Source organism: Fulmarus glacialis, unplaced genomic scaffold (assembly GCF_000690835.1).
Source record: "Fulmarus glacialis isolate BGI_N327 unplaced genomic scaffold, ASM69083v1 scaffold3642, whole genome shotgun sequence".
In the NCBI taxonomy this organism is placed as follows: domain Eukaryota; kingdom Metazoa; phylum Chordata; class Aves; order Procellariiformes; family Procellariidae; genus Fulmarus; species Fulmarus glacialis.
The window spans coordinates 15,498-41,586 of record NW_009195783.1 but is presented as its reverse complement, the minus strand read 5'-3'; the positions used below and the strand labels follow the sequence as shown (position 1 = coordinate 41,586).

The 26,089-nt window shown below is 39.0% G+C and overlaps 1 protein-coding gene across 1 annotated transcript; it reads left to right on the top strand.

The window, feature by feature from the left end:
- The first annotated feature begins 68 nt into the window (after positions 1-68).
- SLC13A4 (solute carrier family 13 (sodium/sulfate symporter), member 4) lies at positions 69-26,089 on the top strand. Its single transcript, XM_009588193.1, has 16 exons — positions 69-167; positions 6,179-6,307; positions 8,938-9,074; positions 9,527-9,708; positions 10,467-10,521; positions 12,192-12,231; positions 12,909-12,986; positions 14,466-14,656; positions 15,896-16,015; positions 18,902-19,003; positions 20,131-20,232; positions 21,318-21,415; positions 22,570-22,700; positions 23,526-23,687; positions 25,162-25,299; positions 25,952-26,089. The coding sequence occupies exons 1-16, from the start codon at positions 69-71 to the stop codon at positions 26,087-26,089; spliced, it is 1,902 nt and encodes a 633-aa protein (XP_009586488.1).

Below are 26,089 nucleotides of genomic sequence, written 5' to 3'. Positions count from 1 at the left end.
TGGAAGTTGGAGTATCTGAGGAACCGAAGAAACCCAAGGAGAAGAAAGCCACCAGAAAGTAAAAGACTATGGCAATGATGAAGGAGATTCTCCGATCCAGAAATCTCTTGCTCGTTGTTGTCATTCCACTTCTGCTGCTTCCTCTGCCACTCTTATACCCCAGCAGTGTAAGTACATTTTCATTTTCTTTTTAACAAAGCCTCTGAGTGCAGTAGGTAGTCATGCTGGATAAGTCTGCAGTGTGCAAAAAGAAAGGCAAAGACCTAGATAAGCATTGCTCTTGGAAAAATCAAGGACTCAAATTTAAAGGACTGGGAAGGTCAGAGAGAAGTCATCACAGTAAGAACTAGAGCTACCTCGAGTCATGTCACAAGCAGAGCTGACGAACCTGGTGAAGCTAGTAAAGCACTATTTTAAAGCAGAAATACTGTATCTCTTCTTTTTCTACAATAATGTGTGTGTAGAAGGGGGAATAGAATAAACATACCCAATAAAGTTCCTTTAAAAGGAATACTTTTAGTGTCTTTAGTTTTTAATAAGTATGCATGGAGGGACTTTCAATTTAGTGTGGGTTTATAGGACAGCAATTCAAGTGAGGCAGGAGCTAAGACTCGGTGATAGACATGTAGGACCGTATATGGCATCCATTATCCTAAAGCAGTTGTAGGCACCTCTACTGAAACATTGCAGCTCTGGAAGTGGCTAATAAATGATGGCTCAGAGACATACTCAACAATACAAAGGAGGGAATAGTCTGTGCTTAACACGCAGACCAGGGAATGGGAGCGAATGCAGCTGCATTCCTGACACTCTTTTGGAGCTCCTGAGTAGCCTTGGCTATGTGGTTAACTCTTCTCTGTGCATGTCTCTGCAGTTGTAAACCATAAACCCCCAATGTTTTCCTACCTTATAGAGATGGTGATGTTTAACGTATCAAAATTTGCAATGTATTAAAAATTCTGCAGCTGGTGCTTCCATAGTGCTAGGCATAAATCTGGGCAAATAGTTCAGCAATTTCCATTCCTTCCTCTACCCTGCTAAAGATTAATTCTTCCTTCCAGAAGATTTATGAATACTACTACTTTATCAAATAGAAATGCAAAGGATTAGAAATGGTATAGCAGTTTTCAAAAATAAAACTGTAGTATTTTGTTTGGAAAGAAAAACAGGATTAATAGAAAGGAAATGTTCCTACACCACTGAAGCGTATGTTGCACTTTGAATAGTTTTCCTGCTCTGAACTTCAATGTATATCTCGGCTGCCCTCTTATAGTAGTTTTCCATCTCTTCTCTCGAGAGAGAGGGAATGAAGGAGCACAATCATGCTCCTTCAGAGAACAGCAGGGCTCACCATTTCACAGAGGCTTGTTTTAAAAAAGGGTTTAATGTCCCCCAATGTCACTGGAAGGGCAACATAAGAACAGATACTCCCTGACATGTTGCTCTCTTGCCCTTGAGAACCTCTCCTAGGAAACATGAGATTCACCGCACTAAACTTTGTCACTCATATTTGCTCCCTACCAGATTCAGAGGCACAGGATGCAATAAGGAAACTCTTTAATAACCAAGGGAATTGTAATAGCATCGTACGGGTGCTGAAACAGTAGTTCACTGACAATATTGATGCAAGAATTGGTATTATACAGTACAAGCTCCTCTGTGCTATTACTCATGGTGTTGCCTTACTGCAAAGTGATATGAAAAGCCATCAGATGATGTTTTACACCCACCTTATTTATACATGAATGACCACAGATGGTGAAGTATAGCCGTGAATCTGACCCAGAGTTGGAAAAATGTTTATAATGCTATTAAGAAAACATCTACACCAAATAAACTCAGTTGACAATACACCATTCAAGTGGTTTAGTGTAGTACTTACTTTGTTACAATCCATTGACTATGATTACTTCCTAAACCTGAAGATTAAATTTGTCACCTGCTGACTTACTTATATTTTCATTTATCAGACAATTATATGAGTTTTCTGTCTTTCTTATAGAGATCAGAATTACCAGGTGGTTTATATTTGCATTTCTGCAGGGAATCAGCTTGCAACTTCTTTGATGATATCAGCACAACTCTGGAAATGTCAAAGAAGCATTACATGTGCAGTGGCAAGAGTGATCAAAGGGAGCACGAGGACTCAGAACTGTTTGTAGATATGGCTTATGGGAATAATGTCCACAGCTTCTTTTCTATTATTTTGTGACAAGAAATAGTTGGGTAAAAAATAAACCCGAGCAAATTTGCTTGAATTCTTCTTCCCTTTCCAAAATTTATACCTGACCTATGACTTGTACAGCAGGTTTCGGACATGCATAAGGGCTTTTCAGGTCATGACACATACAGAAAAAAACATTGTGTGCTTTACAAACTGTGAGTCTTTTTCATTCTGCCCTTATTTCCTTCGTTGTTAACAGTGACATGGGAGCATTTTTGCCTCTTTTTTTTCATCTTTATCCACTTTTTTTCATAAAGCCACCGGTGATACCATAAAGCAAGCCACATGAATTCAGTCAGTTGTGGGCAGGGTCTCCTATGACCACTGATCCTGTGGCCACACTGAACCCAATCAAGGACACATGGATGGCTCCTCAAAAGTCAGCAAGAGTTGCTGTAAGCTGTGAGACCTGCGGCATCAGGTGGTGTTGACACCTTGACATGCCAAATCAGCAGAATGGACCGTAAAGCACAGAACATGCTCTGAACAGCCATGGAAGGCACACTTTCGTTCACCTTTGTTTTTATTTACACAAGCTGAAGGGAGGGAATTATAGTATGATCCCATCAGCTCAAAGATAGTAGTCCAGAGGCTAGACTACCTCTTCTTTGCACAGCTTAACCACACGCCTGCATGCAAGATATGCAATGAACACCCTTAAGTGGGAAAATCTCCAACACAGAGTTTATTCTTCTTTTTAATCACTCTGAGATCCTCAGATGTTTTAGTTGCAAAAGTTTTATGCATGACCCTTATTGTGGAATTTTTAGCCATGGCGTCCTTTCAGCTCCTCTTTTCTTTTCCCCTAAGGGACTGACTAAAGATAGGTGGCAGTCCCTCCAACCATCACATGTTTTCTTATTCCCTGCTTCAAGCCCTGAGGTGGGCTTAACAGTAATTTTCAGCTGTACAACAAGAAGTGAGAAGGGTGAAACAGTTAAAATCATAGAGCCACTACTTCAGTCCAGTACTTAGTAGCTCTGGTAACCATTAATTAAATATATAAATTCAGTTCAAATAAATACAAGACATTAATATGGCTTCTCTTGGAAATGAGCTGGTTTAAAGCACTGAGAAAATAAATAGAGAAAGTTGCTAGACAAGCTGATTAAGTTTTTAGTGGAGATTATCAGACTTGGCTTTCCTAGTATTTGCTACCCAGTTATATACCATTTAAAAATGTGCTTTATTTTAGTTTTGTTTGTAAACTGATTACATCCTAGTGTATAGGAAACACAAAGACTCAGTGCCCATCCCAGCTAGGTTTTGATAGAGTTTGTCCTATACCATTTCCACTATCAGTCTACTTTATTGCTACACACAGAGGAGCAATAGAAAATAACAAACTATGCTCAAAGAAAATGAAGAAGAGTATATTTCTGGAGTGAGAAAATAGTTTGGAATCAGGTTAGGATGACATTAATTTTATGAATTTTGGCAAAACATATATCTCGGATCTTACATCTGTACCACTTTAAAATAAAAATCAATGTTTTTTCATTAAAAGGCACTTTTCTCCTCAGACAACTGCCGGATGTCATACAGAGCCCATGCAAACATAGTAGTTTTTTAGCAGAAACTATTGAGTTAAAAATAAAAAATGTGTCAAATAGTAACTAGGTCACAGAAATGTCCCTATGCTCTGCTCTCTATGGAATATTAACCATGAAGTATAATGTAGTTAAAGGTGACTGAGCAGCAAGCTGGCTAATGTTTATGAGCCAATCCATCAGCTCTGTGACTCTCATCTAAAATAGTTTTGTCTTCCTAGTAGAAATTACTAAAAATCTCTAATGCTTGTTATCTGACTTTTTAAATTATTTCCATTTTTAAGTCCAAGTTATTTGTTTCATTTTTTACTGATCACTTGAAGTTGTTACAAACTGAACACCAGTCTTTGGAGTTTCAAACAGCATAGCAATTCCATTTCATAAAATGCATGCTCCATAATCCCTGAATATTAAAAAAAACCCCCTCTGATCTCATCCATTCTGAGCCAACCTTCTCTATCCTCTCTTATTGTTTTTTTCTTGGTAGCAATGAAGCTACAACTGCAATAGAATCTTTTATTGTAATATTTTGCTGAAGGACCTGAACATAAAGGACCAGTGAAACCTGTATTGGAGAGCTTAAAACCTAAAACACTCTTCTATAATAGTTAAGGAAGAGAAACAAATATGCATGTTTCTATATGGTTCAGAAGTTCAAATGTGCTTGTCCATCCATAAAGGAACAATCCAGAGTGAAATTTCTCCAATAGCCTTTCAGATACTCTTTATAGTCTCTAAAGTAATTGGAGTGTATCTGATTCAAAGAAATTATTTCTTTGAATAACCTTGTTTCAGATATTATGGTGGCCCTGCTCACTTGAATCAGAATTTTTAATGTTACACTTTTCTGAAATAGGAGTCAGAACAAAGTCTGGTAGCTAATTTAAACCCAAGATTCTGAGTAAGCTTGGCTGCACTTTTTAAGCAGTAAAGGAAATGACACATAGCAATCTATTTTAACTTTTTCTCTGGGCTGTGTTCTGCCTGTTATTACTATACGCTGTACTAAAAAAGAGGAACAGCTGAACATGGCTCTTTGTTAGGGGTAATGTAAAAAGGACATGTATAAACATGAATTTAAATACAAGCTATTGATTCATTCCAGGGAATCCATATCCCTGTATAGTCTTACTTTAAACTTTACCATCACAAAACTGATAGCAAAAATGATGAAGTGTCATATACGCTCATTGATTTGCACAAGGATCTGTGCAAATTGCTTGTGTGACTTCTTGAAAGCTGCTTAATTTGGGAATCATCCGGTCAGGAAACAAAAGTAATGAAATGATATTTTAACACACTCAAATAGTATTTGTGAACAGTGAATTTTCTAAATAATAGCCATCATGAGCTGTGAATCCATACAGCTTGATAAGTTCATACAGAACATCCAGTGAACAATGAAGAACAGGTAGATTTATGGCTGATGTAAATCAGTGCAGACCTACTAGCTTCCACAGAACTGCCAGTTAGACCCAGTATAGGATCTTGGCTCAAATTTGAGAAAAGGAAAGGAAAAACATTTTCCTGAGGGTAATTTCTGAATTATTAGCAGGAAATATCCCCAGGTTTCTAAGCATAACTGAGCCTAAGGAGAACTCCACTGAATGCCATAAATAAAGACATAGCTATCTAAAAAATGGACCAGAATACTTTCTGGACTAGCTGTGTTTTCATGTAAAAATATTCAGCAGATAGCACCTTTCTCCATCATACAACAGCTCTTCATGAATGCTCAGCACGACGTTGTCGTGGCTTTCTTTACCAGAACCTTGGACAGCAGCAAATTTGTTTCATTAACTCTGTTACCCATTGCCTCTAAGCTCTTCGTGTCTGTGGTATTCTCCCAAAGGTCTGTAGAAATCACCTGAGAAAATAAAATCAACTGACAAAAAATGTAGGTTTGCACACTGTTTAAAAAAAACAATCTTTCAGAGCATTTCCCAAAAGAGCCACAATGTGGTTTTATCCATGCTATGACAAATGTGAACGTTCTCATCTGATCCTGAAAACTACAGGTTCCTGTTCTTGTCCAATATTGGAGAGATAGCTGTGTAGAAATACCAGCTCCACCAGCCCAATCTGAGCAGTCATGGTTGAACGTTTGGTAAATATTGGACTATGAAATCCAAACAAATCTGTAAATGTACTTGGAACCATTATTTTGCTGACAAATACATTTATCCCAATGTTTTGCCCCAGCTTATGTGCAAAAGCTTTCATTAGCATCATCTTCGAGCTGGCCTTTTCGATGGTAGCCTAGATCCAGACCCAAACAGCTATGCCTTAGGAGGTCCTTATGGAGTCCTTGTTGAGTCTGATGAGTCCTATGAACATGTTCACAAAGGCTTCCACAGCAGGTGGTGTGGCAGCAACATGTAACCTCCATGCTTTCTCCCTACAGGAAGCCTCATGTGCCTACGTGCTGGTCGTGACGGCTGTATACTGGGTCTCTGAAGCAGTACCTCTTGGTGCAGCAGCCTTAGTTCCTGCTTTCCTATACCCACTTTTTGGAGTCATGAAGTCCAGTGAGGTCAGACCAGTGTGCACCTTTTTATCATTTAATCTTCTTACTCTCGGTTAATCATTTGAATAAAACTAATCTTAGTGGACTAGCAAGACTAAGAGGTGTGGGAGGAAGAAGTGTACATCTTGTAATGTGTAACTTGGGCCAACCAGCTCTTTCTTCTACTGAAAATAGATATAGGAATGGCTATATTAGCCAAGAGGTGTTTGTCCTGTCAGCTACTGCATCACCAACAATTCCCAAAACCTATTGCATCAAAGGATCCCACCATTCCCCTCCTCCAAAACCATGTAAACAGCAGTTATGGGATAAACTGTAAAGTTTCCTTCCAATTATATTTACTATTATATTTATTATAGATTATGTATATCATCTATAATAAATATGCCTATACAGTTACCATTTTCTGTATAAGACTAGAGAATTTTCTTATCCAGGTGAATGTCTAGTCCTTTTTCCAATCTGTAACCTTAGTGCTGCCTTGTAGCCATGAGTTCTAGGGTAAAGGAGTAGATGTACAAAAAAATCTCTTTGATCAGTTCTGAATTTGCTTACTTGAGTTTTTAGTGAATGTTGTTTTCTTTCATCATATACCAAGAATTTATTTTATTTCATCTACAGCTTCTTTTTTCCTGCTTTTTTCTCTCTCTTCTTTGGGGGTGAGAGGGCATCACTCTTGATTTATAAGGACTAGAAATACAGATAAGAACACAGAAGAATATATAGCAACCATAAAATTGTTGAATTTCTAACACAGTCTGGCACTGGGCATGCCCATAAATGGATGGAGTCAAGCATGAACCAAGAGTTTTATGACCTGCCTTATTCCTCCCAATGGTGTAACAACTGTGTAATATAATCAGGTACATTTCCATACCAACACAGTTAAATATTTTCAGGATTTTTTTTCCTAACATAAAGGTAAAGTAGTTACGCATTTTCATTACAAAATTCTGCAGCATATTGGAGAAGGAAAATTTAAGGGCAGACTGACAGAAATTCAATGTAATATCAAATTAAATGACGGTGGGATTACTGCAGAGAAAGTATTATTTGCTTTAGGAAAAGAAATAAACCCCTGTATTGTAAAAAAACCAACTCTGATGATGCTGCAGTATTTCCAGTCTGCTGTTCTGGAGTGCCATAGAAACCCAGGGCTCTTGCCTAGCAGTTTAAGCTACAAATAACTCACAGGGGCTTAAGAACATGAGCCAGTGTGTCGTATACGTGTACGTGTGTATTTATAAGAATATTAGTATTCACTTGTTTCTCCAAAATGACTGTGAAAGGAATAAAGGAAAACAACAGATTCTTTGTGCTGCTGGCTTGATGGATTCCTTTCATTCAGTTCAAGATCTTTTTTAACAAGGTAGCAGGAAAATAAAGAAAGTTAATGAGAAAGAAACCAGTGGAAGAAAGCCAAAAAAGTGATATTTAAAAGTTCTGGCACACAACTATGATGGCCAAGTCTATTCAGGTCACCATGGGGATTTGTTAAATAAATATAATTAAATACTTAGCTTGCTGCAGCTTTCACAAAATAACATTAGTGTCATTCTTGCACTTTTATGAAGGAGCATCAGTATAACTGAGGACAATGGAAAAAATACTGCTTCTACTGATTTTAATTGTTTTAAAATGCTGGCACCTACATTTAGTTAGAGGAATAGTTTTAAACCGAATAAACTATGTTTTTGGAAAATTATTCCAGCAACAGCTTGGGAAGGATTGCGTCAGAATGAGTGAAACATTTAGCTAGACTCCAAGCATCTGTTTATAAATTTTATTTTCTCCCATTGTGTTTGCTTTCACACAAGAGAGAGAGAGTGTGTGTGTGTGAATGTTTTGGTTTGCTTCATTTGTTATTTTTGCAGTCACTTCACAGAACATCTCATACCTTAGCAAGCCACACATTCAAGAATGCTGCTTTGGAGGACCATGCATGGTCTCTGAATTTTTTCCCGAGCCAGCTGATGATTTTTGCTCATCCCCTTTAAGTTAAAGTTCTCTTTTTTGAAACTTTGCCCTATTTTCCTGATACAATGGAGATGGATTTCCATTGTGAAAAGTTCTGGCACAGGGTTTGTGGATCATCACAGCAATATCCCAACCTTTCTTTATTGTGTGCAGAGAGTATGTCCCAAAGGACTTTTCCTGAAGCTGTAGGTTCTAGGGGTGCCACATTTTGCCCAACAGTTGAATAAGACATAAGAAATACGAACGAGACAGACAACGACTTCTCCAGAATGCAAAAGCAGATGAAGCACATGAATTAGCTGCCTTCAGTGCAGAGGTTTGTCCGTGGCTGTTTCAGTCTGGGCCTAGCTGAGTATGATTAACTGCAGGCAGTGAACATCCTGCTCAAAGAAGTAAAATTTCTCTTGATCTCTTCAAAGCTGAGAAACCTACTAACAAGTGGTATAGAGACTTGTTATTTGTAAACACAACATGAAAGAGATTAAAGAGAACGTTTTGACTTATGAATTATTCTTTTTCTCCAGCTCCCTGTCATTCTTTCTCTAAGGGGAAAAAATCCACAATACCATACTTCTTCTCATTCAGCGTGTAGGGTAGCTCTCTGTGTAGGGTAGCTGCTGCTTTTTTAACTGACTATTTCCCCCTTGCCCTTAATGCAGGTGGCTGCTGAATATTTCAAGAACACAACTTTGCTCCTCATGGGTGTGATTTGTGTGGCAGCTTCTGTAGAAAAGTGGAATCTCCACAAGCGAATCGCCCTGCGTATGGTCATGATGGCTGGAGCAAAGCCAGGGATGTGAGTGAACCTTTGACTTCAGGGTAGTCTGAAGCTGACAGCAGCACCCTGAAAGAGCAAATAACAACTCTGACTTTCCCATCCATGGGCAAAAGCTAGCTTGGTTTGGGGCTCTTTTTCCTACCCACCTTTCCTTTCAGAGTTCGAAAGCTTACAAATTTTCTCATGCTCTTTCCACCACCTCCTATTCCTTGGCTTGTTGTCCCTTTGCTTTCTATTTTTTACTCATACTGATTTTAGTCTCTCTGTTCCTTCTTTGCCTGTTGTTTAGCAAACACAAAAGGATGCTTAAATCCTGGATATGCTGAAAATCACTGTTTCTCATGTCACATGCTGATTTCCATGTGGCGCAGCAAACAGCTTCCAATGATACATTGTCTTATGACAGTTCTCAGCACAGGGCAGCATTTTATCTGTGCACAGCAGCAAGGTTTCCCTGTGTTGTACTCCAGGTTGCTTCTTTGCTTTATGTGTTGCACCACGGTGCTCTCCATGTGGCTTTCCAACACATCCACCACAGCCATGGTGATGCCAATCGTGGAGGCAGTGCTCCAGGAGCTAGTGAATGCTGAGGAGGAGCACGAGGTCATCAGTACTGCAGGCAGCACCATTATTGAAGAAAACGAGCCAATAGGTATTTGTCAATATTGGCCATTCTTTTCTCATTTGTTTGTCAGTGACCAGACTTGTTGATACACATTATTCGAATTCTATCGAAGTCAGAGCTGTCTGACTTGTACTGCCAAAGTCGTTGGTCCATACTCTTTCTTTTTGTACTCTGATATTTCATTCAAAAAAATAAAAGAAAGTTTCAAGTTGTGATGGGAGAACTGGAGTTGGGAAACTATTTATGTTGAATTAGGGCATGTACTGGAGTTTGTGTGTCATAAGCTCTTAGGTCATAGGATTTTACAGGGTTGGAAGGAAACCTCTGAGAAGAAAGTCAAAGAAACGTGGAAGAGGCCCAAAAGTGTGCTCTGTGACAATCCCACGCTTGCCCATTCTACCCCTTGCCCTACCCCCTGCCCAGGTCAGAGCAGGTGCCACAAAAAAAATATTTGTAAGAGCTCTAAGTTAATTTTGTTCATTCCTTCCCAGAAATAAAAGGTTTGGGAAGAAAAGAATCTCTCTTTTCTTTCAATTCACAGATTCCAGACTGAAAATGATGTCATCTAACATTGCCTATTATACGTAGGTATGATAGTCTTTTAATTGCCAGAGGCACATGATCAGGACAATATGACACAATAAAATGCTGCATAAGGGTCACAGAATAGCTGAGAGGGTTCAGAGGAGCTTTTGTTTGCAGTAGCTTCTCCATGTTCAGTGGTGTGGCCCAGGGGCTCAGCTCAGTTCTTACCCCATGGGCTGCTTTCTCTTCCTTCATTGCAGGTCTCAGCGAAAAGCATGGCCAACCTTCACTGGAGCTTATCTTCATCAATGAGGAGTAAGAATGAACCTTGTACATCACGACTGGAGATTTGAGCCCTACACAGGTTGCAATGAGATGAACCTAGGAGTAGAGGCAGGAAGGGCAAGCAGAAGCTTACAAGGGAATGTTTTAGATGTGACTGACAAGGAATGCTTATATGAGAAACGGGATTAATGTAATGGTCTGGATCTCACCAAAGCTTCCCAGGATTCATTTCTTTTTTAACACTATGGCCATTTTAGAAAGAAGGAAAATGTTTCTCAGGATGTGAAAGATCTTCTTTTGAAGTCTGTATTTGTGCTGTATTAGAGAGTGCTGTCCACATATTTTTATTTCTGTTCCCCTGAAGGAACAGTGATGGAGAGGATCCAAGCACAGTATGGAGTGCCCACAGGACATATCTGGAGGGAAAACACTTACAGAGGATTCCTAAGGAAAGCCTGAACTGTCAAGAACATTCAAGAGAGAGATGAGAGGCAGGGGGAGATGGGGTGATACCCACAAAAAACACCCCTCCTCCCCCCCCAAAATGTAAAATATTTCTTTTAATATAGACAAAGTTCTTCAGAAGTTTGAAACACTAACAGTTTCAACCAGGTAAAATCATTTGAGGTAAAATCTAGTAAGGTGAAAAGGGCAAATCAAAGGACTAATTTCTTTGATAAATTACCAAATTAACCAGCATTTCAAGATACTCAAGAGAATATACAAAGTCATTGTCCTAAACCTATGTTATAGGCTAAATCCTGAGAAGCGTGTTCTTACAAGGTGTAAGAATAAATTGCACAATCCCGTCTTGAGCTCCTTCTATTTTGTTCAAAATTGTTCAAAATAAAAGAGAAACAAGTTCTTGTTACACCTTTAAAAATTTACTTTAAAACAAACGTAATCATTCAAACAGCACATGGTGATGACTTTACGTTAACTTGCAAGATTTAGATAGTCTTCGCATTAGTCTGGAGACTAATGGGTTCTCCAATATTCCCCCCGTCTTAATCTCTTTTTATCCCAGCCATATTTTCTGTGCAGTATAGAATCAAATCTTCAGTCTGGCATTGTGCCATTAATCCCTTTAAGCCCTACAGAAGAGTATGTGTGGGTTATTTCATAACAGAACTATTATTAAAATGGTATTACTTAAAAAAGAGCTTGAAATTTGATGGGAAAAGAAAAGTAGCACATCTTCTGGAATTAAATCTGTTTTCAATGTCAAAGTAAAAGTTCAGTGGATTGTTTGCATGGTCCACATGCCACACAGGACAGATTTTAGTGAAAGCTTTAAAGTGGTACAGGTAGGTGCTCAGAAACAGCATTGGAGACATTGGTGGAGGAAGAACTTGAGTAAAATAAGACAGTGGTAGCACTGGATTGCCTGGTGATTCACTCCACTGTGAATGGAGTCCATTCCTAGAACAGGGTATATACTACCTAGAACACATATTTTTTCTTTCATGGAGGTGGAACCCCACTGCTACACAGATATAGATGTGAAACATAATGATGACTCTTAAGTATCTGGCCAAGATACTACGTAAGAGATAGACACAAATAAATGGTATGCTTCACCATTTCAGTAGGCACTAGTTCTCCCGCACATGTTGCCCCTCCTACCCATGATGTGTGCCTTTTGAGGGAGCTAGGTGAACAGGCATTTTTAAAGTATATTTTCCTTTCTTTGTTTTTAGTGCTACTACTACTGACTTCAGCTCCTTGATGCACTCAAAGGTATTGTCATAGGTAGTATCTTCTGAGCTACACTGTTTTCTAATGCAGGAACCATCAGTGCAGAGTCCACACAGCTCTGCAACAAACTGCTGTTTCCTTTATTTCAAACAAGTAGTGGTTGTTGGCAGAGAATACGTATTGCAGAATGTCCTGCTTTGTATTTAACCTGTCAGCCCAAATTAAGTTGGGGAACATTAGCTCTGTAGTGTTTGTTGTACTTATTGCTGGAGATCCTGAGATCCAGTCAGCAAACTAACAATTACATATGGTTTCTAGCAAGTTCAGATATGATCTTTTATTGTCTAGGTATTGCCAGCTTCTGCAGCTGAGACACCTCAGTTACTAGAACAACCTACACTATCAGAAAGTCATAGCCTCTAGCAAGGGATCTGTTAGATTCTCCTACATGGCAGAGGAAGAAGACCTGAACTTATTATAACCTGATTTTTAATATCACTTTAAAATAAAATCAGGTTGTTGGGTTTTTTTAAATCTTTTTTTTTTTTTTCCAGTATAAAGTTTACAGCTGAAATTTTAGTGGGTTTCTTTTTTTTTTTTTTTTCAAAAGCCCACTACCCATGATCTTTACAAAGCATCATCAATTCTAATCTAAGTGCCCCTTAGGAACATTTAGGAACAGAAGAAAGGCTAATCCAAAGGCATTTGCCTCCCTACAGAGTATGAATGGTGTGCACATGATAGCCAACCCTATTGGAACGATGAATTCTAAGAGCAATGGGCAGCACCTACCTCAGGTAAGGAGATGTTAGACCTGGGGGGTGAGCGAAAAGACAGACGTGAACATCACTTGCTCCCCACTGTTTCATATTTGTTCCTTGTAAGCTGTTACATGGAATTGTTCTCCATCATCTTACAGCAGTTGTGGCTTGGCCCTTTGCTAGTTCTTACTCCCATTTAGACGCCCCCAGCACAGGTATTTTCAGAAGACCCTCCTGCAATGTCTAGTACAATTCATTTAGCTTTACATTCAGTAATGTGATCACAAGTTTCCCTTCTTATTTGACTGTTCTACCCACTTTATTTTTGCAAAGCTTCCCTGGAAAATAGCCCAACTCAAAAATAACAATCCCTGACACACAATATCCTACTCAGAACTAAACCAGCAGCAGGCATGGACCATTTAACTGTTCAGCCAGTTCATTAGGTGGTCTTAGTACCCACCTCCTTTTTGTCTTGCCAAATATCCGCCCTCAAAATCCTCCATTACATCAGTCCATTCCAGTATTTCTACTTCTCTTAAATGTATCCAAGAAGTGGTTGCTGTTTGGACTACAATTACGTAGCATCTTAATGGCATAAGTTGATGTCCAGGAAAGATTAGGCTAAAATCAACACATGAATTTGCATTCACAGTTCAAAAGAATCTGAGCGTATGTTTCCAAAAAAGGCTAATGCGCTGCTCTTGATACTTACTTTCCTCTTATACCCATTTCCCATACACATTCAGTGGTTATTTTGTAAGAAATATACTCACTTCACTTTTAACCTACAGGGATTTTTGCCAGGGTACCCTCACGATGATGATGAACCTATAGCATGACTGGTTTTACTACATAAACCCCAATCCAAATTAATAAATTTAACAAATCTATCTAAACCACTTGCTGCTTTTTTCCTGATCCTAAATTACAGCCTTGGGTTGCACACAAAGTGCCTTGAAGTACTGTACCTTTTTTTCCAGTACAAGAACTTGATTAACCAACATGGAGACTTTCCTGTCACTGCTAAAAAAGCTTCTTTTGCAGCAATATTTTCCTACAGCTTTTTCTTCCATATTCCCATTGCCCAGCCTTTTTCATGCCGTTTCTGAGACCCCTAGCACTCCGTTCCTAATTAGAGGCCCTGAGCTTGTATAAGTGCAAAAAGTCCACCAAGCATTTGTCTGGTGGCTGCTCATAAGCCTTGCTGCTGCAGTGCTGGCATCCCACCCCTGCAGCCCACAAGGGCTCTCGGTATCCGCTGAGATTCCAGTCAGAACTGGAGCTGGCCCAAACCATAGCCAGAAGTCTGATTACTGTTCGTCCTACATTTCTGCCACAGACCAGGCAATTTCAGGTCCCCCAGTTCTGATCCCAGTTAATCCCCGAGAAGAAAACCTGCCCCCTCTTACATAAATCTGTTGTTTCTCTGGGACCAGTATCACCATGGCATTAGAGCAAGTTGGGCTGCTGTTCTGATCACCTGCTTTCTTTGGTGAATGTATCCCCTCACAGGCTCAGATACTTGTCCTTCCTCCTAAGCCCTCAGAACTGGGCCTGAGCACTAAGTACCGGTATCAGACCAGACATGACCACATGGTCTGTAAATGCCTCTCACTGAGTATCTCCTACGCGGCAACCATTGGAGGACTGACAACCATCATAGGGACGTCCACTAGCCTCATATTCTTAGAGCACTTCAACAAGTAAGTGATATTGTGGTTGTGTGAGAATGGCAGTTGGGTCATTATCATCTTTGTGGCTTTCCCCATGGGTTATTTACTACCTCAAGGCACCCTTGTAAGACAGTCTCTCTGAAGGCAATTTTGTTTCCATTACTAAAGGTTAATGGTTGAAAGGGGGAGCTTAAGTTAATACATATCCATGTCTTTCTCCCATGCAAAATAAAAATTCCTCAGCATGTGGTAACATTTAAGTTTCTTCAGCAACTTCTTTTGATTTTACAAACTGATTATCATGAAGGCAGCAGGCATCCTGGAAAAGTAAACAGTAAAGCCATGAAGATATAGCAAAGAAGACAAAGAGAAATACTCACAAAAGAAGAAATGTCATAAAATCCGCTTCAAGTTGTTCTATGGGTTCTTAGAAAGTAAGTTCTTATAGTGAACCTAGAGGCATCACTAGCAGTACTTGGGCTGCTCAACATGTAGTGCAAAAATAAATAAACTTAGAAATGTGGCCTTACATATTTGCTTCAGAGAAGTTGGGAAGCAGCTCTCTGATCAGGTAAGTATTTCATTTATCATATATGCCCAGGGCTCTCAAAGACATGAATGTTACCTCTGTCAGAAGACAGATATGCGTCCAAGCTCGAACCTGATTCTGATCATCTACTGCTGCCACTGCTGCCATGGTATCCTTCATTTCTCTCTCTCTGAAATGGTGGTAGCAAAGAAAACTAATTTCGGAAGACATCCTTAACCCAAGGATTTGGATTTTACAGAATTTCCAAACATCTTGCTGCTATGACAGTTCCACCAAATGCACATATCGGACATCTTTGTCAGAGCCCAGCAGACTATAGTGATTATTTGTGTGGTCCATGATAAGACATACAAAGAGATTCTGGGTGAAATCATTCTTAAGTCTACCGACACTAAAAAGAGCTCTAACAAAATCATAGGTAGGGCCAGAATTTCACTCCTGGTAACTCTAAGGGTTTTTGAAGCTCGCTAGACAATCCAGACCATCTGGTCTTAAAGGTGTGAAGTGCTATATGTCTCATCTGTTGGTCAGGCATGGTCAATGGCAACTGGTTTCACTATGCACATGTAATGCAGCTGTTGCAAATACATATTGATGCAATTTTTCTATCATGCCATGACAAATATATATACATATATATGCGTGTGCATCTATGCATACTGGAGGTGCCTGTCTTTTTACTGTTCTAACTTCTTGTGCCTCCTTTTTTTCCTTTACAGCCACTACCCAAATGCTGAAGTGGTGAATTTTGGAACCTGGTTTTTGTTCAGTTTCCCCATCTCCCTCATCATGTTGGTCCTGACATGGTTCTGGATGCATTGGCTGTTCTTGGGTTGCAAGTGAGTGCAGGTTATTCAAGATGCATGGATTACGAAAGCAGGGCATCTGTGGCTCCTCTAAAACATGTCTCATAAAGATGTTTCCAGTTGCAAATGACAAAAACTAAGGCACAACTTCCGTCTTCTTGCCAGAACAAATACTGGAGGAAATCTAATTGCTTAGCTGCACTGCATAGACAGCAGTGTACAGTATTGCTGCTCGAGAGTGAAGTGCCTAGGTATTGCTAATGGAAATCCTTATGATGCATTCAACTGAATTTTTGACTCTCATGACCATGAGGATCCCATTGTGGACCAAAAATCTTGTCAAAAGTGCTTTTGGAAAAGTACAGCTTAAAAGATGAATAGAAAAGTAACTGCAAGTGAACAAGTCACTTTTCTGATCTGCCCCCAGCTCAATGAAATTAATGTAAGACCAGTTAAAATTAAAGGTAAACAGACTCCATATATATTTCTCTTTAAAGTGAAAAGGACTCACAGCCTAAGAGACGAATACATCTTGATACCAGTAAGTCCCTTAGCCCCAAAATAAGAACAAGGCTCAGTCTCCTAGTCCATTTGTACCATGTATTCTCTTTGTAGAGGCACTCAGCAAAGTTAATGAAAATGGACTAAATGTGTGCATTTAGAGTGGATTAGTTAATCTGCATTAAATTGTGGTGCAGACACATTTACTCAGAATTAAAGTGGCCTTAATTTGATTTAGTTTACTCTTAAAAGTAAGCTGAACTGACATCACTAATTTATTTCATCTAAGACAATGAACAAAATGATAATGAATTCTGCTTGCTGCTGACCTTGACTAGATTTGAAGAAGTAATTTAGAGGTGAATAGCTCCATGTCCTTCTCTCAGTCAGTCTCCCGAACCTTGTAGTTCCAAATTAAAAGGCTAAAGTAAGTCCTATTTTTTTTCAATATTGAGAGGAAACAGGCCCTAACATGACCCTCAATTACTTACTTTTTTTTAAAAATAAATATAATTGAAATTCCACATTGCATCCGAGACCTCATGCTGATTAATGTTGTTCTAAATAATACCAGAGACTGAAGCATTATTGACTTTTTGAGAACTACTGGTTGATTCCAAGCCTCCTTAATCTCTGACTCCTATTCACTGCAGTTCATTAAAGAACATATTATATTAGGAGCTTGGCTACAATACTGTGCTTTCACATCCTCGTAAGCCTAGAAACACTTATAACATGTTGAAACAGCTGCCTATTGCCTGTGCATAAATGTTTACTGAATTCCCATAATGTTCATATTCTTCTCCTAGGAAGCCCAGTGTCATCAATCTATTCTTACTTGGCCCAGTTGGAACAACATGTCAGACTTGCTTTTTAGGCTCTAGACTAGGTCAAAGGGGAAGTAAAATGGGCCCACCAAACGATTTTTGCCATTAGCAGAGCTAAGGGTAGAATCGTTACTATAGGACTGGCCATTAAAAACCATAGAGCTCTTCTCTTCCTGCAGCTGCATTACTGCTGGTGGATTTTACTGGAGCCTTACAGCAAGGTTTGCAAGGAAATTTAAATACTTAAGTGCAGGGCAGTGCTAAGCGCGCTAAAAACAAGTGTCACATAGGTACCCATTTACAAGTGAAATGAAAAGCCTTTTTAAGATTTTTTGTTAACCAGACAGGGCCTGCCTGTACCTGGAGCTACGCAAATTCCTTTGAGAATCTGGCCATAACCAGATACATGGAGAGAGGTCGTAGTCCTTGGTTTGGCCGGTGCTATGGCATGGATCTCATGTAGTAGTAGGATACCAAAAGAGATATTAAAATATCAGGAACTATAAAAGCAGGCCATTGTGCTCCCATGGTACTTCAGCCACAGAAGTCCCTGCTGCTGCAGCCTATTTTGGCTTAGCTGCAGAGGTTTCTCAACCCACCCCACACACCTCTGTGTGACAGAGGGTACAGCTGGAGCGGAAAAGCAGAGATCTGTGGCTCAAAGCACAGCAAAGTAATGCTACTGGAAATAAGAGAAGGAAAAGGTTAAAGTGAGCTTGCAAGTATCTTAATTTCAAGTCAGAATGTCCAGGTTTTGTTATAGTATGAGGGCAATTTGAATAAACTAAGGACTTCACCTAATTCTCATACAAATATATAGCAGGTTTAAATATATTCAGCTATGAAATGTGCTTGTGCTTGTGCTTGTGTGTCCCTGGCAGAAGTACAGGCATTTTCCACCAGGACAAAACACTAGACTGATTGCCTTGGCCTCTGTGACAGAGGCAATTTGGTGCTACACTGATTGTGCCTGGTTTAGAAGCAGCTAGTATTGATAGAAGCAGACAGGTCGTGAAAGGTATTGGGATCCTCAGCACAGCTTTCCCCCTTTACTTACAGTGAATCCTGAATAGTCAAGTCAAACATGGGCTCAAAAGCCACACCGGGCCCCATATGTGTTGGATACCCCTGATCCGACTAGAAAGCATACCGTTCCCCCACTAAAAAATCTTTTGATAGCTGGCCTCTGTCACAGCCTTTCCATGTGATGGTAGAAATTAGCCATAGCCTTTGGAAGTTCCTGGCACCAGAAAAATCTGGCCACTGCCAGCTCTTTGAGGAAGCCTACGCAAAGAGAGCTCAGCCACAGCTCGGGATGGCTCAGTAATACCAGCCAGTATTAGTCTGAGCACTCTGGGGACCTTCCTACTATGTCTAGGATTGATTCTCAGAAGATCTGGAAACGAGACCACGCAAAGATCACATGCAATAATTTCCCTTCCCATTGCCATCAGGCCTTGCCCCAGTCACGTCATCTCCAGACAGCCTCTGGCAATTGGAATTTTCAGTTTGCCTTGTTGTTGTTATTTTTTGTGACTTTTTTGTTTTCACTGGGTGCCCTTGTCTAATTTTACTGTGCTATCTACCTCAGTTTTAAAGAGACCTGTTCTGTGAGCAAGAAGAAGAAGACCAAACGGGAAGAAATGTCAGAGAGAAGAATTCAAGAAGAATATAATAAACTGGGAAATATTAGGTAAAACAGACCTGCCTTCCTCAGGAATTTGCCTCTCTAGGCAGGACCATCCTCTCATATTGCCCTCCATGTTTCCTTTGGCTCATGTAGATTATTCTTAAGCTGTCAGCTCTTTCTCCTCCTTTCCAGGATAGGAATAGATCTAAATGCAAAAATGAACTAAAATCAAAGACTTTGTTACAAGCATACATTTATTTACTCATTTATTTATTTCTGAAGAAAAAGGAAAGAAAAGGAAAGATTCAGGTTTATACTAGGGTCCAAAGGTCACCTGAGTCACGGTTTGTCTCTACCTTTGAACTAAATCATTAAAGGACCCCCCTTCCCAATTCAGGCACATACTTATTTTGGTGGATAGAAGTTCACTGTTAGCAAACGCTTTGCAGCAATCTCCCATGCCGTGAGATGTCCAGCCCTCCCAGTTGCCCATAATCTTTATTCACGGTGGCAAGAAATGTCTCTTGAAAAGATTATTTTGCAAGATTTTCATTTTTCGGAAGGGACGATACCTCATAAAATCCATTCTTCCCAAAACATTTTTGTGTTCTTCACAGAAATGTTGACACATCAACTTGCTGAATATGATCAACTCTGAATCTAGACTGTTGTTCAGACTGCGCCTAAATATGAAACCATATTTAATTTAAATCTATCCTAAATTAAAACTCAGTATCCTCAAGTCACCTTATATTTACTCTATGTGTTTAAAATATCTGTGCTACTTTACATTGTCATTTGCTCTTATGCTTTCTACATTTTTAAAAAATGCAGTAGAAAGTGTTTACAGTGGAATAGTAACATGAGCTTTACCTTGCTAACACATTTAATCAGATAATAATGCAAATAAAAAACAAGCATTTATAAATATTTTCGTTCAGGTCTTGCCCATGAATGATTGAATATACAGATGGATATTTTTAGCCTATTTTTTACTGGGTTTAGATGGTTCTCAGCTGGGAGCCAAATGCAGAATTCAAACTAATCTTCCTTTCTATTTTCCATATGTTTTTTATCCTTTTTTTGGAACCAATTTCTAGTTTCTTACTTCTTCTGGAATTTGCTTTTGGGTTTTCAGACAAACCTTGGATTTAATTTCTAGCTTTTTTTTTTCTTGCTTTTATTCCTAGCTATCCTGAGATGGTGACTGGATTTTTCTTCATTCTGATGACCTTGCTTTGGTTTACTCGTGAGCCTGGCTTTGTACCAGGATGGTCATCTTTTTTTGAAAAGTAAGTGAAATTCCCTAAACAACTGCAAAGGAATATGGCCTTGCATCTTCTGACTTTCTGCAATAATTTTTGGCCTTAAAACACTGTCAGCCGTTTTTAACAAGGTGGTGAAAAATGAAGTTGTTATTCAAAAATGCTTTTTAAACTACATCTGTTCACATGGCAGCAAATTGTACTCTTTCTCAGTAAGAAGAATGAATTAAGTAGAGAAACTAAAATAAGCGTATGTCAAATGTGAAAAAATAGGAGGGTAGATTCTGAAGTTAAAACATTTTAGTGCATTCATAGAGAAGTTGTCACTGGAATAGGTTGCAACTATAATTCAATTTTTTTTTTTCAATTTTATTTTGAAATAATAATTTTTGACAAAAAGTGTATTTTTCTGAAGATAAATTTTATCAAGAAAATGTCCATTTCAATTAAATATTACACAGAATGGTGACTGAAGCAAATATTTTTTCTTTTATTTTAAATAATGTTGAAACAAATTATATTAAAAGTAACTATAACACAATGCATATCAAAGAATAAGTGATTTGAACTTAAATTTTCTTTACGTTTCTACTGCATAAAATTATTTTAATTCTTCATCCTAATTTTGACACAAAAACAATTTCTAGTATTGGGATTTCCTGAGGATCTCTGGAGTTTGGCACTCCTCAAAATACTTTTTCGGAATGAGTTTCAAATATTTACCTTAAAATCATCTACAGTTCATTCCTAAAGGATCACTTGGGTTTGGCTTTTCCCCAGAATGTGTTTACTGTTTCTTGCTTCTAGTAAACATGCTATTTTTCTCTACCTCTGAGTTAACAGATTTGTAAACCAAAAGGGATTTCTTTTTTTCACTAGGATGTTAAAAATTGTTGAGCAGTGATTGAAGTTGGCTAGAGTCAGTTTAATAAATGGGAAAAAATCCAATTTATATCCTTGATATGCAGACATATTTTTCTAGTGGGCTGCTAGTAAGACTTCAGATGTGGAAATACAACTTCACCTGCAACAATTTGCTTGGAGCCATGTACCTTGTTCGGAAATGTTTCTGTTAGTGTGTTTTTATGATAACCCCACTGTTTCTTTCCTAGGAAAGGTTACCGGACTGATGCCACTGTCTCTGTATTTCTTGGTTTTCTCCTTTTCCTGATTCCAGCAAAAAAGCCATGTTTTGGAAAAAAGGAAAAAGGTGAGGAGGATGCAGCAAGAAAGAGATCTGGCACATTTTCCAGTGCCTTTAATGACATTTTTCTGTTCTCTGTAAAATGTTCCAAGAAGAGATTTTTATTGTGGAAGGTCAGTTCAGTTTCTCCTCTGATACCAGCCCTTCATACATCAAGCCCCCTTTTTTTTTATTGCTTTAATTCTTATTGTCTTGTCCAGCAGATTACAAACAGATCTTGAATCTGAGGCCACCATCTCTTCTGTGTTAACAGAGTTATCAAAATTTAGGACTGAGTTTTAGGAAAGGTTCAGATGGAGTTCCATATAGAGAACTATAATGCAGATGTTTGCAAAATCGGCTGAATATAAGCTCTAGTAAACAATTTGGTCATCACTTATACAGCAGAAATCATTGATAATGTCATAAAATAAACATAAAAGAGGTCAGCAAATGTCAAACAAAGTTCCAATTTTGCGCAATGCGTCTTACAGTCTTCTTGATAATAACAATGATTGTTATTTCACATTCACGTTTGGGTAGCATTCAGTGGTATTGATCAGTTTGCTGTGCCGGGCTTTCAGCAGTCCTGTGTGAAAATAGAATTGCCTGCATAGAGCCTTATGCAGAGATCACAAATGTATACGGATACTTTTTTTTTTTATTTAAATATTGACATATATTATGCAGCATTTAGGAAAAATGACACACTTTAGTTTCTACTTCAAGAAAAAACTCAGGCATCTAAAAAAATTATGTCCTCAGATAAAACCTAGGGGCATAAATGCACTGTATCAAGCTTCCTGGCCTACTGGAGAGAGAAAATGCCCTTCTTTGAGAAAATAATCCCATTGTAACTCCGTCTTTGTAGTCTACAGATAATTTGCACACGCATATACACAACAGAGCACACAATCCCTCAAAAAGCTATGGAATGAAACACAGGGGTTTATAACTATTCACATGAACAGAGCAGCCAAGGGGAAGTCAGGACATTTGGAATTCTGAGGCCGAGCTAACCAGAGAAATAGGCTACGTGCTTTGTCTTCACCTCTCTCACAGATAGTTCTCAATATAACTCCCATGGATATTACATTATTCCTACTAGTGTGGAAAATGTGAAGATCTTTGCAAAAAGGCCAACGTAATACTGGTCACACACTTGCTTTATTTTGATATAGGAGATGGTGAAAAGTCAACAGACATTAACACACTGGATCCCATCATTACCTGGAAGGACTTCCAGAAGACCATGCCCTGGGAGATTGTAGTGTTGGTTGGAGGAGGTTATGCCTTAGCAGCTGGATGCAAGGTACTGATTTAGATTTTTATCCTCCTTCCTAAAAAAATTATAAACCTGGACTTTTATCCCTTTGTATGCTCCCCAGTTTGGATTTACAATGTGGATACTTTCAAGTTTGTACATAACCTAGTTGCTACTCCCTACAGTCAATGGACGGCTATCTAGCTAACAAAAAGATGGTTAGGGCTCAAGTCAGTTGTGTAAGCATCTGCCATTTCAGATGCTTTAGAATACCTAGATATTCCTGCAAGGCTGGCAGACACGACACAGGATCTGAGGGAGACCTCACATTTTCTCAACTAGCAGATAACCAGAGAGAGGGGGAACATCTCAGCTGCCACTGGATGCTCCTCTTCAGGCAACCGAATCAAGCTCCTAGCACTGACTGGACAAATCATACTTTAGGCTCTACTGACTATACCTACACCCAGTATAATTCATGAATACACATCTATCTCTCCTATAGACTTGTACATGTAGACAACTAAATTTGTGTATTTTAATCTCAAAATGAATTATACCCAGACTGTGCAATCCTTCATCACCAATTTGCAATACTGCAGTTTGCATGCTGAAGAAAGAGGGAAGATCAGCCTTGGTGCCTTTTTAATGTTATTAACTGCCAAATGTACCTCTTTGTTACTATGGACAACTATTTATTAGGCACTGCAGTGAAATCCAGTTTGCTGAACAAAAGGAAATGAAGAAAGCATTGACCTAAACTTTGCTTATTTGCTGGTGGGATTCTCTGATGCAAACTGCCCCAAAGAGAAGAATCTGTTCTACACACATACTTAGTATTTAGTAATTCTTGCGCTTCTGTCCTTTCCCCAGACCTCTGGCCTCTCTACATGGATTGGACGCCAAATGCTCTCCCTGAGCAGCCTTCCCTACTGGGCTGTAACTCTGCTGGCTTGCATTTTGGTGTCCCTGGTAACAGAGTTTGTTAGTAATCCAGCAACCATAACCATCTTTCTGCCTATTTTATGCAGCATGGTGAGTAAAAACAATGACATTTTTAGTCTATTGTTTCCTGACATGCTCATGGGAATTTTTCGGGACGTCAGGATATTGGCACTCTGTTCACGTGAAATCCAGCCTCGGTTCCCAAGCTACTGTTCTGCAGTCTTGGGCTTAGGAAAAATAATAAACTCAGGCAGCCAAAAGCATATTTTAGCACCAAGAAATTTATTCTATACCTCTCAGACAAAGTGAAAACATAGCTCCTGCACTGAGGGATGCATAGTTTAAGTACAAGAAAAGGTGACGACACAATCAGTAAGATAGGTGAAGTCCACATAAAGCTTGATACTCTTATCAGTGTTATTTTAAATGTGTTGTTTATTAGTTAGTAGTCACCCACTCACTACTTGTAAGAAAAGACTGTAGTAGTGAATTTTATATCAGATTTAAATGTGTTAAAGAGGATGATCTGGTAAGCATACTATCATCGAAGACGGAAAGCAGAGATATTTGTAAGGAACAGAAAAAAATCAGGAGACAAAGACAGAGGAAAGAGTTACAAATTTCATTCTATATTGGAACAGCAGTTACGGAAAACTGTCTTATTTCTTTTCTTTTATGTAATCTGAAGCAGAATGCAGGTCGTGTTTCCCTATTATAACAGTTTTATGAGATTGTCCCAAAGTACATTATGTGAATACCTCTGAGGTAATATGAAGATACGGTCAGATGAAAATAAGTAACAATGTTTGCATGGCTTATGAGTTCAAATTTACCTCTGTTCCATGCAGAAAGAGAGCCTGCTAAAGAGAAATTTAGAGCAGCAATCTACTTTTAGTAGTCTGAACTGCCATCTTAAGGCAGTCTCTCTTTTTTGACTGTAAAAGTAACCTGGAGACACTTCCCTCTCCAAAATGAAGTTAGCCTTATGAATACCCTTCCCTTACCCTCTGACATAAAACTAGGCCATAGCAATGTAAACGAAAATGCAAAGTTTCACCACCACCAAAGGCTGCAGTGGAAGAACAATTCTTTAGACCGCTGTAAAGAATATTCCATCATTACTGCCTTCCTGCCATGCAAGTTTGGACCATGAACATCTAGTTTTCTTAACCACCATTCAGGAGGACTTTACATAATGGTCTCAGTATCTGCAGCAACTGAGGGAAGTAAGTTCTTCATGCCAACCTGTTGTGAATTCTCTTGGATGAAGACTGAACTGGCAGTCAGTGTTAAGGTCTGGAAGACACAACACAGAATGACACAGAGAACAAGGGGAAGGAAAGAGCAAAGAAGGCCTAATAGTAGCAATCTCCACCCTCATCCAGTGCGAAATGGCTCAAGAGAAATCCCTGGAGCATGACCAGCTCCAAGTTATAGCACTACCCTACTCTAAAAAACGAACTCTTGTTTTCTTCATGAAAAGCAGAGAGGGTCCTTTCACCCTAATTATGAGCAGTGGCTTTTATTGGCTAAGTGAAATTTCTCTCCTCCTCTCTCCTTCCAGTCAGAAACCCTGCTTATCAACCCTTTATACACCCTGATTCCTGTCACCATGTGTATCTCATTTGCGGTGATGCTGCCAGTGGGTAATCCTCCAAACGCCATTGTCTTCAGTTATGGGCACTGCCAGATTAAAGATATGGTGAGTCTTGAGATTGGGTATATCCTCCCACACTTCATGCAAACTCAACACCTTGTCCCGATCATATCCAGCAGCCAATAATAATGATGATAATACTGGTGCTAATATAAAGTCATATTGATCTGCACTGCTGTTCTGTGACTGAGCTGTCAGGTTAAGAACATCTACATATCTGCTGCGTAGGATATGCACAATTCTCATCTTTATTTTTTCATTAATGTAACGGTCTAAAGAGCTATCAAAGAACAGGAGTACACAATCCTTTGCATTGACCTGTTAAGACAAGCACAGGAGAGCATGAGAAATTAGTTTTATCACATAGCTCCACAGTAAGTCAGGTAGTTATCAGCCTGCTATGTGTGGTATAACACCCCATTATGATTATCTGACTGAGAAGTTCAAGTAACAAACTGAGCAGTTTTCCAATGAGCTGCATCAACCTCTATCACTCCTGAATACTCCCACAATGTACACTCTGATACATAATACTCACTGTGCTATTTTTGGTTCTAGAAATCAGTATACATAATTTATCACACTATATATAAGTCAGTATACATAATATATACACCCTACTGCCTTCTTTTTTCCATGTTAACTGTTTTTGATCAAGATGTCATTGATTGTGCTCTGATGCATTTTGCTTTTGTAGGTGAAAGCTGGCCTGGGTGTAAATCTGATTGGCTTGGCTGTTGTCATGGTGGCAATCAACACTTGGGGAATTAGACTTTTCCAGCTGAATATTTTTCCAGAATGGGCAGCAGTCAGCAACGTCACTAGCCAAACATAA